The sequence below is a fragment of the Ictidomys tridecemlineatus genome, chromosome 2, assembly GCF_052094955.1.
Source record: "Ictidomys tridecemlineatus isolate mIctTri1 chromosome 2, mIctTri1.hap1, whole genome shotgun sequence".
In the NCBI taxonomy this organism is placed as follows: Eukaryota; Metazoa; Chordata; class Mammalia; order Rodentia; family Sciuridae; genus Ictidomys; species Ictidomys tridecemlineatus.
Genome location: NC_135478.1, coordinates 90,207,651 through 90,223,921, shown reverse-complemented (window position 1 = coordinate 90,223,921; position 16,271 = coordinate 90,207,651). Strand labels below are relative to the sequence as shown.

At 41.4% G+C, this 16,271-nt stretch overlaps 1 protein-coding gene across 3 annotated transcripts in view; it reads left to right on the top strand.

The window, feature by feature from the left end:
- LOC144375235 (acyl-CoA dehydrogenase family member 10-like) overlaps window positions 1-15,310 on the top strand; it is a 35,476-nt gene extending 20,166 nt beyond the window's left edge. For all 3 annotated transcript variants that reach the window (XM_078039161.1, XM_078039162.1, XM_078039163.1), the window contains exons 7-12: window positions 1,257-1,398; window positions 5,026-5,094; window positions 7,965-8,146; window positions 9,677-9,827; window positions 13,803-13,948; window positions 15,030-15,310. In XM_078039161.1, the coding sequence (XP_077895287.1) occupies window positions 1,257-1,398; window positions 5,026-5,094; window positions 7,965-8,146; window positions 9,677-9,827; window positions 13,803-13,948; window positions 15,030-15,295 (956 nt within the window). In that variant the 3' untranslated portion in view covers window positions 15,296-15,310. The remainder of the gene's footprint in view (window positions 1-1,256; window positions 1,399-5,025; window positions 5,095-7,964; window positions 8,147-9,676; window positions 9,828-13,802; window positions 13,949-15,029) is intronic.
- Window positions 15,311-16,271: the final 961 nt, after the last annotated feature.

Below are 16,271 nucleotides of genomic sequence, written 5' to 3'. Positions count from 1 at the left end.
TAATTGGGTTCACCTGCCTGTGAAGGAGCCACAAAACTCACCTGGTGGGGTGGAGAAGTGCATCTCCAGAAAGCAGCTTTGGCTGAAGGTGAAGGCCTCTGCTTTGATCCTTTCAGCTGTCTCTCCGGAGTCAGATGTGGCTTGGCCAAGTACAGGCAAGGGACACCACAAGGGCACTTTTTTTCTTAGGCATAAAGCATTCCATTTGCCTGATGGGTTGCCATGACTGTGCTTGTGGTTAATAAACAAAACTAAAGTGCTTGTGTTCACGGGGCAGGAGTTGGCAAGAAGGAGAGAACTGGACACCCGTACAAAGTGAGAAAAGATTATGGTGTCAAGTGAGTGGCCTTTACCACACTGTAGAGGCCTATGATTCTGGAACCCCACTGGCAGGGTGAGCCAAGGGGTGAGTTGCTGTGGCACCAGGGGAAGGTGATTTTCTTGTCCCGCCTCCCAGAGTGGGAGGATCTGGATCCCCATTCAAAACTCATTAGAAAGAAGAAATCTTTGGGCTGGGGTTGTGGCTCAGTGGTAAAGCATTTGCCACTCAGCATGTGTGAGGCACAGGGTTCGATTCTCAGCACCACATATAAATAAATAAATTAATTAAATAATGGTCTATCAACAACTGAAAAATATTTAAAAAAAGAAAGAAAGAAAGAGTCTTTGAGCCAGGTGCACATCTGTAATCCCAGCAGCTTGGGAAGCAGAGGCAGAAGGATGGCGAGTTCAAGGCAAGCCTCAGCAATTTAGCAAGGTCCTAAGCAACTTAGTGAGATCCTATCACAAAAATAAACAAAATTGGAGATGGAGTCGTAGCTCAATGGTAGAGTACCTGCCTAGCACAAGTGAGGCCCTGGGTTCGATCCTTAGCACCCCGCAAAAATAAATAAAGACATTGCACCCATGTGCAAGTCAAAAAATTTTTTAATTGATTAATTAATTTGGGCTGAGGCTATAGCTCAGTGATAGAACACTTGCCTAGCAAATGTGAGGCACTGGGTTTAATCCTCAGCACCACATAAAAATAAATAAATAAATAAATAGAATAAAGGTATTGTGTCCATCTACAACTAAAAAAAATAATAATAATAAAATAATGCAATAAAAAATGTTTGAGAAAGGGCTGGGGAAGCCCAGAGGTAAAGTACCCTTGGGTTTAATCCCCAGTAACAGGAAAAAAAAAGAAGAAAAGCAATATCTGTGCAAACCTGGGCTCCAGATCTTGTTGGAATGCTCTGTTTTCTAACTCGCAGGCGCGTTGGAGCTTCTTCAGTTTGATCACGGGCAGTCAAACCCGACTTACTACATCAGGCTGCCCAGTCATCAGCTGGTTCTGAGGAAAAAGCCGCCAGGGACTCTCCTTCCATCTGCCCATGCGATAGAGAGGGAGTTCAGGTAAATTCTTAGGGGCCAGGGTGGGGGTGGCACCATGCACGAGTTCAGCCCTAAGACATTGATTAGCTTCTATAAGAGAGCTTTAAGACATTTACAACTGCTGCTATGAATCTCCACCGTATTTCAAATAAGAACATGCAATCTAATTTGTTTTGTTTTGAGGCAGATCTTGCTATGTTGCCCTGGTGGTCCTTAATTCCTGAGCTCAAGCTATCTTCCTGCCTCAGCCTCCTGAGTACCTAATTTTTTTTTTTTTTTTTTTTTTTTTTTTTTTTTTTAAAGGATTAATTTTTTTTTTTAAGAGAGAGTGAGAGAAGAGAGAGAGAGAGAGAGAGAGAGAGAGAGGAGAGAGAGAATTTTTAATATTTATTTTTTAGTTCTCGGCAGACACAACATCTTTGTTGGTATGTGGTGCTGAGGATCGAACCCGGGCCGCACGCATGCCAGGCGAGCGCGCTACCGCTTGAGCCACATCCCCAGCCCCTGAGTACCTAATTTTTTAAAAAAAATATTTATTTTTTAGTTATAGGTGGACACAATATCTTTATTTTTATGTGCTGCTGAGAATCAAACCCAATACCTCACACATGCTAGGTGAGCACTCTACCTCTGAGCCATAACCGTAGCCCCTGAGTACCTAATTTTTGAAAAAATATTTTTTAAGTTGTAGGCGGACACAATACCTTTAATTTTATTTATTTATTATTATGTGGTGCTGATTGAACCCAGTGCCTCACCCATGATAGGCAAGCGCTCTACCACTGAGCCACAACCCCAGCCCCTAAGTACCTAATTTTATAAGTTTATCTTTTCTTTTCTATAAACCATATCTATAGGAGGCTACACTCTTTTAGAACCTCTAAAAGAAAAAAAGTCAAAGTCAAGATAGTTTTTCATAAAAAAAAAAAAAAACAAGGGAGAAAACTGAACAACAACAGATGAGGTAGAGAGGGAAGATGGGAGGGGAGGGGAGGGGGGATAGTAGGGGATAGGAAAGGCAGCAGAATACAACAGTCACTAATATGGCATGTAAAAATGTGAGTGTGTAACTGATGTGATTCTGCAACTTGTATTTGGGGTAAAAATGGGAGTTCATAACTCACTTGAATCAAATGTATGAAAGATGATGTCATGAGCTTTGTAATGTTTTGAACAACCAATAAAAAAAAAAAAGATAGTTTTTCATCTTGCCCTTTTTTTTGTAGCGCTGAGAATTGAACCCAGGGCTTTGTGCATGTTAGACAAACTCTTTACATCCCAGTTCTGTCTTATGGACTTTTTTTTTTTCCTTCCTTTCCAGAGGTTTAATCCAGGTGTGTTTTACTACTGAGCACCATCTCCAGCTCTTCAAAATTTTTTTTCTAATTTTTAAAAATTTTTTTATTTTAAGACAAGCTCTTACTAAATTGCTTAGGGCCCCACTAAATTGCTGAGGCTGGCCTTGAACTTGTGGTCTTCCTGTCTCAGCCTCCTGGGTTACTGGGATTATGGGTGTACACTGCCCTTCCTGGCATAAGGACTTTTAAGTAAAGATTGAAATCTTTAAGACCCTTAGTGTGTTTTTGTTTTGGTTTGGTTTTTTGTGCTGGAGATTGTACCCAGCGGCACTTAACCACTGAGCCACATCCCCAACCCTTTTTCATAATTTACTTAGAGACAGGTCTTGCTAATTTGCTGAGGCTGGCCTTGAATTTGCCATCCTCCTGCCTCAACCTGCTGAGCCACTGAGATTACAGGCATGCACCACTATGCCCCACTCAAGACCTTTAGTCTTAAAATGAATACATTAAGCTGAGTTTGGTAGTACATGCCCATAAATAATCTCAGTTCCTTGGGAGATTGAGGCAGGAGGGCTACAGAGGCCAGGCTCTGCAACTTAATGAGACCCTGTCTCAAAATTAAAAAAAAAAAAATTAAAAGGTCTGAGAATGTGGCTTAGTGGTAGGTAGAGCATCCCTGGGTTTAATCCCTAGTAACAGGAAAATTGAACATTAGTGGGGTTATAGCCAAAACAAGCTTGGCAATGAGTTGGTAACCATCAGAGCTGGATGATGGGTACATAAGGGTTAATTATACAAATCACTCTACTTTTTTTTTTTTTTTTTGGACTGGGGATTAAACCAGGGGATGCTTTACCACTTAGCTACTTCCTCAGTTCTTTTAATTTTTAATTGTTATTTTGAGACAGGGTCTTGCTAAGTTGTTGAGGGTCTTGCTAAGTTGCCAAGGTTGGCCTTGAACTTGTGGTCCTCCTGTCTTGGCCTCCTGAGTTGCTGGGATTGTAACCACACTCCTAGCCAAAGTGCTCTAGTTATGTATATGTTTAAAATTTTCTAGTATAAAATGTTTATGAGAATAAAGATATTATAACCATCCCAAGTAAAATAGATTGTTTGCATAGAGGAACATTTAAACGAACAAGTTTGAAACAAATCTAGCTCCAAATCAACCTACCTATGTTTTATTTTATTTTATTTATTTATTTTTTTAAAGAGAGAGTGAGAGAGAGTGAGAGAAAGGGAGAATTCTTTTTAATGTTTATTTTTATTAATATTTGGCAGATACAACACCTTTGTTTGTATGTGGTGCTGAGGATCGAACCCGGGCCGCACGCATGCCAGGGGAGCGCGCTACTGCTTGAGCCACATCCCCAGCCCCATACTTTTTTTTTTTTTTTTTTTTTAAAGAGAGAGTGAGAGAGGAGAGAGAGAGAGAGAGAGTTTTTAATATTTATTTTTTTTTAGTTCTAGGCGGACACAACATCTTTGTTGGTATGTGGTGCCGAGGATCGAACCCGGGCCGCATGCATGCCAGGCGAGCGCGCTACCGCTTGAGCCACATCCCCAGCCCCCTACCTTTGTTTTATGTTTCAAGTATGTCTTTTGTAGACCTCATATAGTTAGGTCATGCTTTTCTATGCACCCTTACAACTTCTGTCTTTTTTAAGTTTTTTTTTTTTTAGTTGTTGATAAACCTTTATTTTATTTATATATATGTTGTGCTAAGAATCAAACCCAGTGCCTCACATATGCCAGGCAAGTACACTACCACTGAACCACAACCTCAGCAACTTCTGTCTTTTTATTGCAATGTTTTACAAATTTAAGGAAATTATTGGTTTGTTTGATTAGGTCTATAATTTCACTATTTGGTTTCTGTTCATTCTGCCTGTTTTGTTTGTTTTGGTCTTTTTTTTTTTTTTCTGCAAAAGGCTTATTATCCCAGAAGGAGGGCCCCCTGGGGCTCACATCCCAATAATATAAATTTCCAGAGAATTGTTTTGGTCTTATTATTTTCTTCTGGGCCATTTAAGTTTTTTGTTTAGTTTTAGGTGGACACAATATCTTTATTTTATTTTTATGTGGTGTTGAGGGTCGAACCCAGCCCCCCACACATGCCAGGCTAGCACGCTACTGCTTGAGCCACATCCCCAGCCCCATGTGTGTGTGTGTGTGTGTGTGTGTGTGTGTGTGTGTGTGTTGCTGGGATTGAATCCAGAACCTCACACATGCTAGGCAAGCACTCAATCACTGAGCCACGCCTCATCCCCAAAGTACCATTTCTTAAATCAGAAAACTAATTTCAAGAAAATCCCGGCGGTTGTGCTCATTTTTATTTGTTCTGCAGGATAATGAAAGCCCTTGCAAAAGCTGGAGTGCCAGTCCCTAGAGTTCTTGACCTCTGTGAAGATTCAAGGTAAAGTTCAAATGTATTTTTGCCATTTCAAATTCAGACTACAGGAGAGAAAGCCTATTATCTAACTCAGATGCCAGTCTGTTAAATACAAATAAATTTGGGGTCAGAGAAAAAAGAAACTATACAGCAGACTCCCTCAGAAGTCCAGATCTTAAAGCTATCCTGAAAAAAGAAGATACGTCTGCTCTTTTGGGGATTGATAGGAAATAGCTTTTTTTTTTTAGCTTTTAAAAAATATATATCCATCTTGTTGCATGTTGCTCTTTTGTAATTAAATTTTCATTGTGGTCCTTCCAATCTGTTTAAAACTGCTTTGTAACATGCTTTTTGAGTCTCTTTCTTTTTTCTCAACTTTTACATTATGAAAAATTTGAAAAATACAGAAAATTTGGAGGGGAAAAATAACATCCACTTATTTATACTTCATCTAGATTAAAATGTTAAAATTTTCCACACTTGCTCTCTGCATGTGGAGGTAGACATGTGTATGTGCATGTGTATATGTATTTTCTTTATTTGTATGAATATATGTATGTGTATGTATGTATGTATATAAATGTATATAATATACATACATACACATATGTAAATATAGAATGTTTTTTTGTCTGAACCTTTTGAAGTAAGTTGTAGATAGTATACATCTCTTAAGAATAAAGATACTAAGGGGCTGGGGCTGTAGTTCATGATAGAGCACCTACCTTGAACGTGTGAGGCACTGGATCTGATCCTCGGCACCATGTAAAAATAAATAATTGAAAAGCCAAGGATATAGCTCAGTTGGTAGAGTGCTTGCCGCATATGCACAAGGCCCTGGGTTCAATCCCCAGCACCACAAAAATAAACAAATAAATAATAAATAAGTGAAGATATTATGTCCATCTACAACTAAAAAAAAGTTAAATAAAAAAAGAATTGTACAGATGAAGAATTAATTATAAAAAAATAATAAAGATACTTTCTTTCAGGGGCGGGGCGGGGGCTGGGGTTGTGGCTCAGCGGTAGAGCGCTTGTCTTGCACACACGAGACCCTGAGTTCAATCCTCAGCACCACATTAAAAAATAAAAGAGTGAGGGGGCTGGGGATGTGGCTCAAGTGGTAGCGCGCTCGCCTAGCATGCGTGCGGCCCAGGTTCGATCCTCAGCAGCACATACCAACAAAGATGTTGTGTCCGCCGAGAACTAAGAAAAAAAATAAATAAATGTTAAAATTCTCTCTCTCTGTCCCCCTCTCTCTCTCACTCTCTCTTAAAAAATAAAATAAAATAAAATAAAATAAAAGAGTGAAATAAAAGTATTGTGTCCAACTACAACTATAAAATAAATATTTTTTAAATGCTTTTTTCCCAACCATAGCAGTGTTACCAGAGCTAAGAGAGGAATCATCCACAAAAGGCTGGTTCCACGATGCCCTGAAAACCTCAAAATCTGAGGATGCTCAAGTGCCTTGTGTGGAATGGCATGGCATTTGCATATGACCTCTACACATCTCCTTTTTATTTTTATTTTTAACTCATCTTTAGGTTACTTATAGTATGTCATTTTACATAGTACCTAACTATTTACGTGGCACACTACGTCAGGGCTATGAAAACAGTTGTTACACTCTATTGTCTAGGGAATAGTGACTAGGAAAAACTCTGTACATACTCAGTATAGATGTATATTTTTCCCCAAAATAATTTTGATCAGTAGTCGGTTAATTCCATTTATGCAAAACCCATAGATCTAGAGAGCTGGCTGTACTTTAATGATATTTAATATCTTTTTAGTCTGGGTTCAAATTTCCTTAGTTATCCCATGGATATATTTTATGACAGTTTTTCAAATCAGAACAAACACTTAAAATGATGAAATTTTCAAAACTACTTTTTAGAGTAGTAAACTGATTTTTAGTAATGATTAACAAATGGCTTAATGAACTATCAGTGGGTTATTTCGATACTGTTAGGCAGGATATGTGCCATTCGGACCAACAAATAATGGTGAAAATAGCATCAATAACAAGAAGGGATACACATTGACCCTTCACTGGACCCAGACACCATACCAGACACTCTGTGTATTTGTTCCTTTAGTTCTTAGAACTACCTTTGTATGTGTGCGCTACTGGCAACCCTACATTTTTATTGTTATTTTGAGACAGAGTCTCACTAGGTTGCTCAGGCTGGCTGTTAACTTGCAATCCTCCTGCCTCAGCCTCCTGAGTTGCTGGGATTGCAGGTGTGTGCCACCGTGCCAAGCCTTAAAGTAACCCTTGGAAGTGGATATGTTTTACAGATTAGCAACAACAAAGCTCAGAGAGGTTTAGTAAGATTCTCAGGGTCACACTATTAGTAAAGTACAGAGAGGAAGGATTTAAGTCTGGTTCTTTTTTCTTTTTCTTTTTTAGTTGTATATGGACACGATATCTTTATTTATTTATTTTATGTGGTGCTGAGGATCAAACCCAGTGCCTCACATGTGCTAGGCAAGCACTCTACCACTGAGCTACAACTCCAGCCCTTAGGCTGCTTCTTTATGACCCCACAACCTCCTCTCTCAACCATGCTGCTTTATGTATTATCACATTTAAGCCCATTCCAATGTCTTCTACAGATGGGCCTAGAAGAACAGGTGTGTGTGCATGTGTGTTCGCATGTGAGTGTTTGGGAAGAGTTACTTCTAACACCTGCACTTAGGTTCAAAAGAAAAAGGAAATGTGCAGTATGTAAATATGCATATATCCTTTATGCTCAGTATTTTGGGTCTGAGCTCTTCCCCAGCAATCCACATCCCGTCTGTGCACAGAAACTGTAGGAGCAGTGTTGTGGCTGATAGCCCACCACATTATGCATTGGGTCCCTGAAGCTTGTCTCTGTCCATCCCAGTGTCATCGGCACTCCCTTCTATCTGATGGAGTACTGCCCAGGCCTCATCTACAAAGACCCCTCTCTACCAGGCTTGGACCCCAGCCAGAGGCAAGCCATATACACTGCCATGAACAGAGTCCTGTGTAAAATTCACAGTGTGGACCTCCAGGCTGCAGGCCTTGACGACTACGGGAAGCAAGGTAAGCAGGTGCCACATGGATCTGAATGGTTTGTTAACAACCAAGTGTTTGCTGAACATAAGAAGGACTTTAAAATTTAGGTTCATCTTTTTTTTGTTTGTTTGCAGTGCTGGGGATGGAGCCCAGGCCTTGTGTATGGGAGGCAAGTGCTGTACCACTGAGCCACATCCCCAGGGCCACCACCCCAGCTCCTTTTTTATTTCTTATTTTGAGGCAGGTTCTCACTAAGTTGCCCAGGCTGGCCTCTCACTTGTGATCTTCCTGCCTCCTGAGTATCTGTGATTGCAGGTGTGTGCCCCCACACCCAGCATGTTCTCCTTTTCACCCATTTTCTTCATTAATCTTTTTAACAAGGATAGATTTTTTAAATGTCGTTATGCCAAGATATTACATTTGTATATTTTGTTTCTGCTTTTTTTAATTTATTTTTTTTGTTTTAGGTGGACATACAATATCTGCTTTATTTATTTTTCTGTGTTGCTGAGGATTCAACCCAGTGTCTCACATGCATGAGGCAAGCGCTCTACCACTGACATACTGCCCCAGCCCTTGTTTCTGCTTTTTTAAAAATATTTATTTATTTTATTTTAGTTGTAGTTGAACACAATACCTTTATTTATTTCTTTTTATGTGATGCTGAGGATTGAAACTAGGGCCTTGCAGGTGCTAGGCAAGTACTCTACCACTGAGCCATAACCCAGCTCTGCTTTTTTTAAAAAAAAAAATTTTTAGTTGTAGATGGACACGATACTTTTATTTTGTTTATTTTTATGTGATGCCAGAATATGAACCCAGTGCCTCACATGTGCTAGGGAAGTGCTCTACCACTGAGCCGTAACCCCAGCCCATTACTTTTTTTTTATGTATGAGAATTCCAGTTTCTTCTCATTCTTGCCAGTATTTGATATTATCAAGTTTTATTTTTTTCTCTCTCTCTTTTTTTTTTTTTTTTTTTTTAGATGAGGTCTTACTGTGTTGCCCAGGCTGGCCTTGAACTCATAGGCTGGAGTGATCCTTTTGCCTCAGTATCTGAGATCATGGGCACATGCCACTGTACCCAGAGGACTTATAATTTTATGTTCCCAAAAGCTCTAGGAGAACTATCTCAAGATAAGGAAAGTAAGGTACAGAAAGGTTAAAGAACTGTCCTGAGATCACACAGCTTGTAGATGGCAGACCTGAGATTTAGCTCTGGCAGTCTGGCTCTGGAGTTTCTGCTCTTAAGTCACCTACCCACTGTCGTTTAAAGGCTATTAGAAAATGCACAAGATCTCAAAGAGGGCTGGGGTCAGGCTTGGAGGCCATGTGGCAGGGAACAGTGCCCAGACTACCCTGAACCAGCCAGAATGGCTGGTGGTTTCCATGTAGAGCCAGCAGGAGCATCATGTGGCAAATTCTCCAGTCATAGGAAGGTGTTCAGAGACACCATAGCCACAGAGCTTTTCCAAGGGATTCACTGCATTGGATAGTTTTCAAAACCTTTGGTGGTTATTGAAATGGCACACCACATTCTGATCTTCTTTCCCTTAGGGGGCTACCTTCCTCGCCAGGTGCAAACCTGGACTAAGCAGTACCGAGCTGCAGAAACCAGCACCATCCCAGCAATGGAGAGGCTCATCCAATGGCTGCCTGTCCATCTTCCCAGCCAACAGAGGACCACAGTGGTGCATGGGGACTTCAGGTAGACACTGTTGCCAGGGATGTGAATATTAGATATGAAAAGTGATGGGCAGGGCACTGGAAGGGGGAAATGGAGCAATTGGTCTTAGCCCAGTCCATGGATGATAACTATTCCTGTTACAGAGTTCCTTCCCCTTTTAAAAATTTTTTTTGTAGCTATAGATGGACAGAATTTTATTTTATTTTATTTTTTAATGTGGTGTTAAGCTACAGCCCCAGTTCCTCCCTTTTAAGACAGGGTTTCTCAGCCTTACACTGTGACATTTTGGGTTGAACATTCCTTTGCAGGGGTGGGGGCTGCTCTACATTGTAGAATAGCAAGCATCATCTCTGGGTTCTCCTTGCTAGATGCCAGTAGCACTTCCCCACCAAGTTGTAGCCACCAAAAAATGCCTACAGACAAAGTCCCATGAGCCCCAAGTGGGCAGCATCACTTTGGGAGGAGAACCGCTGCTGGAAGGTCAAGCAAGGCAAGGGTGCCTCTTGCCTCCCATGAGGTAGGGATGGACATTCACCTGGGTGTGGAGGGAGAGGAGGAAAGTGAGTGATGTGGTGCCTTGGGGTACATACCACGCCTGTCACCTGGCTGGCACTGTAAGTCGAGTGTACCTTGCATCTGGATGTGTGTCCAGCTTTGATTACTGTCTCTGCTGCCAACACAGCCCTTGAGGCACTTGGTAGTTTTCTGTTTTCTGTTTCCCAGCAGCACCTGCAAACCTGATTTTGATACACATGTCTTATTTGGGCCCCTGATCCATTTGGTGGTTTTCTTTCCCTTCCTGGGAAGCTGTGCCTCATATTTTACTTATTTATTTTTGGGGGGATAAAACTCAGGGAGGGCTTCATTCATACTAAGCATGAACTTTACCCCAAGCCACACCCTAAGCACCTTTGTGCCTGTTTTGAACAAGGCTAGATAGGCTAAATATAAAGATATTACCTCACTTTCCATGTCAGATTGGCCTTTCTTGGCCTGTTGGACCTGTGTCATTTACTTTTGACTCCTTTCTTTAGCCACCCTTGGTGATCCCCTGGATCTGAGTAGAAGCTGAGCTTTGTCTACATCACAGGGTCATCCATAGGAATAGGGTCTGTTTGCTCTTGCATGTGTCTCTGACGGACTGGACCAAATAATGTCCTCATATCGCCTTGAGCTTGAACTGAATTGCTATTGACCCTCTTTTCTATCTTCTTCCTCCACGTAGGATGGCATGTGGCACCTTTCCATATGGCACACTTCTTGTCAATGATGCAACCTATCCCTTTTGGTGGAGAAAAGTGCCACTAGCCCACAACAGCCCCATGGACCACCTTGCCTTTAAAAACTCTCTTTGCATTTCAAATGTTCACAAAAGTGATTTGCTTTCTTTAAAACTTTTTTTTTTTTTTTGTAGTTGTAGATGTACAGAATGCCTTTATTTTTATGTGGTACTGAGGATCAAACCCAGTGCCTCACACATGCTAGGCAAGTGCTCTGTCACTGAGCTATAGCCCCAGCCCTGATTTACTTATTTTTAAATGGTCCTTTTTTAAAATAAATATTTATTTTTAATTGCAGTTGGACACAATGCCTTTATTTTTCTAATTTTTTTAATGTGGTGCTGAGGATAGAACCCAGGGCCTCGCCTGTGCTAGGCAAGCGCTCCACTGCTGAGCCACAACCCCAGCCCCATAATGGTATTTTTTAAAATAACTTTATTTTATTTATTTATTTTTTTTATGTGGTGCTGAGCATGGAATCCAGTGCCTCACACATGCTAGGCAAGTGCTCTACCACTAGGCTACAGCCCCAGCCCCCATCAATATGATTTAAGTGCAGCAGCAGGCGGGAGATATCCAGTGGTGGTCTGAGAACCACCTTCCTTAGCTGGAGTGAAGAATGATGGTCATTTTTTTAAATAATTTTTTTTAGTTGTTGATAAATCTTTATTTATTTATACATGGTGCTGAGAATCGATCCCAGTGCCTCACACATGCGAGCGAGGCAAGTGTGCTATCATTGAGCCCTAGCCCAAATCCGATGAGGGTCATTTATGATGACACTTTCCAGAAAGGCATCCTTTTATTTCAGAGAGCATGCTGACACTTACTGATGAACACTTACTCACACATATTTCTATCTGTTGGTAGGTGGAAGATCATTTCTTGTTTGGAACAGGTGCTAGTGAGAACATAAACTGGTGCAATTACTTTGAAAATAGCCAGTAATGTAGAAGATGGGGACAAGGCCACAAGCTGTAATTCCTCTTCTAGAGGAGTATTTGCACCTGTGTACCAGGAGGCTCAGCAAAAGCATTAAGTTTTGCTCATGCTTGTAATTGTAACACATGATAAACCATGTTTGGTAGTATATTAGAGTTCAGTAAATAAACTAATTTAAGTAATCACACATAAATCATCACATGTAAATTCAAGAAGATAATGCTGGATAGAAAAAATACAGTGTGATATCACATGGAAATTAAAAGGCTTGAAAGAATGCCAGGTATGACTTATAGGTACAGGCATAGCTAAGAGAAATATTGAAATATCTCAAATCCATACATACCAACTTCAAGATGACAGTGCTCTTCTGAGAATGGTGGGGAGCTAAGGGAGGGAGGCCTGATGTTTCATGTTTTAAAAATTTGAAGGAAATACAACAAAGAAGTAGATATAACATCTATTAACTCTGGAAGATGGGCACATGGATTTTGTTTATCATTCCTTATTTTTCTGCATGTTTGGTAATGACTTTATCTTTTAAACGAAGCATACATTAGGGCTGGGGTTGGGGCTCAGTGGTAGAGCTCTTGCCTCACATCAATTCTCAGCACCACATATAAATGATAGATGAATAAAATAAAGGTCCATCAACAACTAAAATAAAAATAAAAATAAAACATACATTAGATCCCTGGCAGAAAACCAGATGAATCAGGCCATTTGAAGCATTTAGCACAGGTGCAGCATGGTAGAGGAACCACTAAGCCTGGAACCCTGGGATGGCCACTGTGCAAAGTCTGAACCACCTTGGGTCTGCAGGGCCAATGTGCTCCAGCTGTTACTGTGGCATACACACTGCTGCGAAGCCAAGTGGATGGAAGTGGTAACAGGAATTAGTTTGTGCACTCATCTGTGGTCTGGGGACAGGTGACTGGGGGTGGCTCTCAGCAGGACCTGGAATGATCTGCAAGCTGACCTGTGCTTGGCTCCTGAGCTGCTCTCTGTCCCTGTGGTTTCACCCCAGGCTGGTGATTGCTGGCTAGCTGGACTTTGTATCTGGCAGTGCAGGGATCCAAAGGTGTGTGTTCCAAGAGTGGGGGATGAGAGGAAGCATATCACTCTTTCTGCCTTGGTCTAGCCCCAGGAGTACTTCAGGTTTACTTCTTCCCACTTTATATTTGTTAAAAGCCAGGTGCTTCAAGGGGTGAAAAATTAGACTACCTTTTGTGGCAGGAATGTCAAAGAATTTGCAGACCTGTTTTAGAATTATCACAGAGAGGATATGATTACCAGAATCCAGAGAGGGTAGCTACGTGGAGAGGGCCACATGGCCTGAGTGCTGGCCCTTAGCCCCTGTTCGACTCTGTGTAGGGACGGACTGGGGAAGGAGGTGGCAGGACCACTTCTTCTTCTTCTTTTTTTTTTTTTTTTTGGTACTGGGTTTTGAAATCAATGGCACTCGACCACTGAGCCACATCCCCAGCCCTGTTTTGTATTTTATTTAGAGACAGTGTCTCCCTGAGTTGCTTAGTGCCTTGCCATTGCCAATACTGGCTTTGAACTCATGATTCTCCTGTCTCAGCCGCCTAAGCCACTGGGCCCACTTCTCATTGGCTGGAAGCCACAGAACCAGGGAGCCCCCAGAGGGCAGCTCTGGCTCAACACAGAAAGAGCAGGGAAGGTGGGGAACGAGCCTGGATTTTTTCTGGCCTAGAATATACCAGGTCAGGGATCTTCTGACTGTCTGTCCATCCCATCTGTGGCTTTTCAGGCTCGACAACTTGTTGTTTCATCCAGACAAGCCGGAGGTGCTTGCAGTCCTTGACTGGGAGCTTTCTACCTTAGGCGACCCCCTTGCTGACGTGGCCTACAGCTGCCTCGCTCACTACTTGCCACCCAGTTTCCCCATACTGAGAGGTAGGATCTGCTGCTGTGGGCAGATGGGGTGGACCGGCTCCAGCTTTTGGGAGCTTCCTTGGCTGAGGCGAGCCATCGAAGTGTGGACCTGGTGGCTTGCATAGAAAATGCCACTGGAATGCATTCCTATCACATTTGGGGGAGAATGAGTGCAAGATGTGTGTTAAGTGACAGGGACACCCAAAGAGCACTGCTTGTGCTTTCATACAGCTGACTTCTATGGAATTTTTTTTTTTTCAGTACTAGGGATTGAACCCAGGGGTGCCCTACAGCTGAGCTGCATCCCCGGGCCCTTATCTGTCTATCTAATCTATCTATTTCTTGAGACAAGGTCTTGCTAAGTTGCTGAAGCTAGTCTCAAGTTTGCTATCCTCCTGCCTCAGCCTCCTATTGCTGGGATTATAGGCATGCACTACTGTGTCCAATGGACCTGCTTTTTTACACTTAATTGTATACTTTGGACATGATTGCATGCCATTAAGTATTTTTGATAGCTTAATTTTTAGTGACAGCATTGGATTTTATCAATAGAATTAACTTAAAAGACATTTAATTTAATTCCTGTTGGGCTACTTAATGTTTTCAATTTTTTTATATTTTCTCTTCCCAACCGCACTCCCACAAAAAGGCAGGGAACATCTCTGTAGTAACATCTTTGCTTATATGTGTTACACTCCTAGGAGCAAGTCCTAGGAACAGAATATATTGCATACATCTAAATCACCAACATATCACAAATGACATAAATCAGTGAATTTTTTAACTTGTAGTTATCTGTTTCATAGTTGGTGTGATTGCTTTTCAATGCCATTTTTAGTCAAATGACTAGTTGAGAATAATACACGTCCACCATGAACTCTAGTCCCAGTAGAATCAGAGGCCCCATTTCTTCCTTAACTGCTAATTTATTCTGAAACCCATTAGTTCCCTGCATGGATTCCTGGGGGAGGAGGAGCCATTGAAGTCTTGAGCTAGTTGTGGTACTAACTTTGAAGAGACAGTGATTTTCAGGATTAAAGCCTGCCCGACCACAGGGGAGTGAAGGCACTGACCACCCAGGAACGGGGATCTTTCCTCTCAGGTGTCAGTGGCTGTGACTTGACTCAGCTGGGAATCCCCACTGCAGAGGAGTACTTCAGGATGTATTGTCATCACATGGGGACCCCTCCTGTGGACTGCTGGAACTTCTATATGGCCTTCTCCTTCTTCCGCGTGGCAGCAATCCTGCAGGGTGTCTACAAGCGGTCACTCACAGGTAATGGGAGGAGTCTCAGCCAACACAGCTCTTTCTCAACCACAGAGGCTTTGGGGGACAAGTTTGACCAGAATTTCATAAGATTCAGTTAATTCAATCATTCATAATTAAATATATATATATTTATATAAAGTATAATTACATATATTATAATAATATATAATTTAACATATTTTAATTTGTTTGGTACCGGGGTTTGAACCCAGAGACACTTTACCACTCAGCCATGTCCCCACTCCTCTTTTTTTTTTTTTTTCCAGTTTTGAAACAGGGTCTCACTAAGTTACTTAGGGCCTTATTAAGTTGCTAAGGCTGGCTTTGAACTTGCAATCCTCCTGCCTCAGCCTGCCAAACTACTGGGATTATAGGTGTGCACCACCATGCCTCGCAAATATTTTCTTTAACCTTGCTTCTAATATAAAGTTATTATAGATTTTAAATTTTCTTACTCTTTCTCATTCTGTCTCTCTCTTTTTTCTGTGCTAGTGATCAAACCTTTGGGCGTTGCGTATGCTAGGTAAGGCTTCCACCTCTGAGCTATGCTCCCTAGATTTTATTTTTTGTTATTATTTAACAAAGGACTGTCTAGGCCTTTTTTTTTTTTTTTTACTTGAGTCAGCCTCTCATTAAGTTGCTAATGGCCTCACTAAGTTGCTGAGGCTGGCTTGGAATTTGTGATCCTCCTGCCTCAGCCTCTCAAGTCACTAGGATTACAGGAGTATGCCATCGTACCCAGCTTAGATTTTACTTTTTAAGCAATAGGGTCTCATTATATTGCCTGGTGGCCCCAAACTCTTGGGATTAAGTGTTGTTCCTGCCTCAGCCTCCCAAGTACCTAGGACTAGAGGTACATACCACTGCACCTAGCCTAGTTAGCTATCTTATAAGTATATAATGATATTGTGTGTTTTTTAAAGTCTTTGTCTTTAGACATAAATGAAATATTTATAGATGAAATAATCCAGTGTTTAGGATTTGCTTGAGAAAAATCCAGGATACTGGGGTTGGAATAGGAGGGAATGAACAGATTGTCAAGACAGTTGTTGGAGGCAAGTGAGAGATACTTTT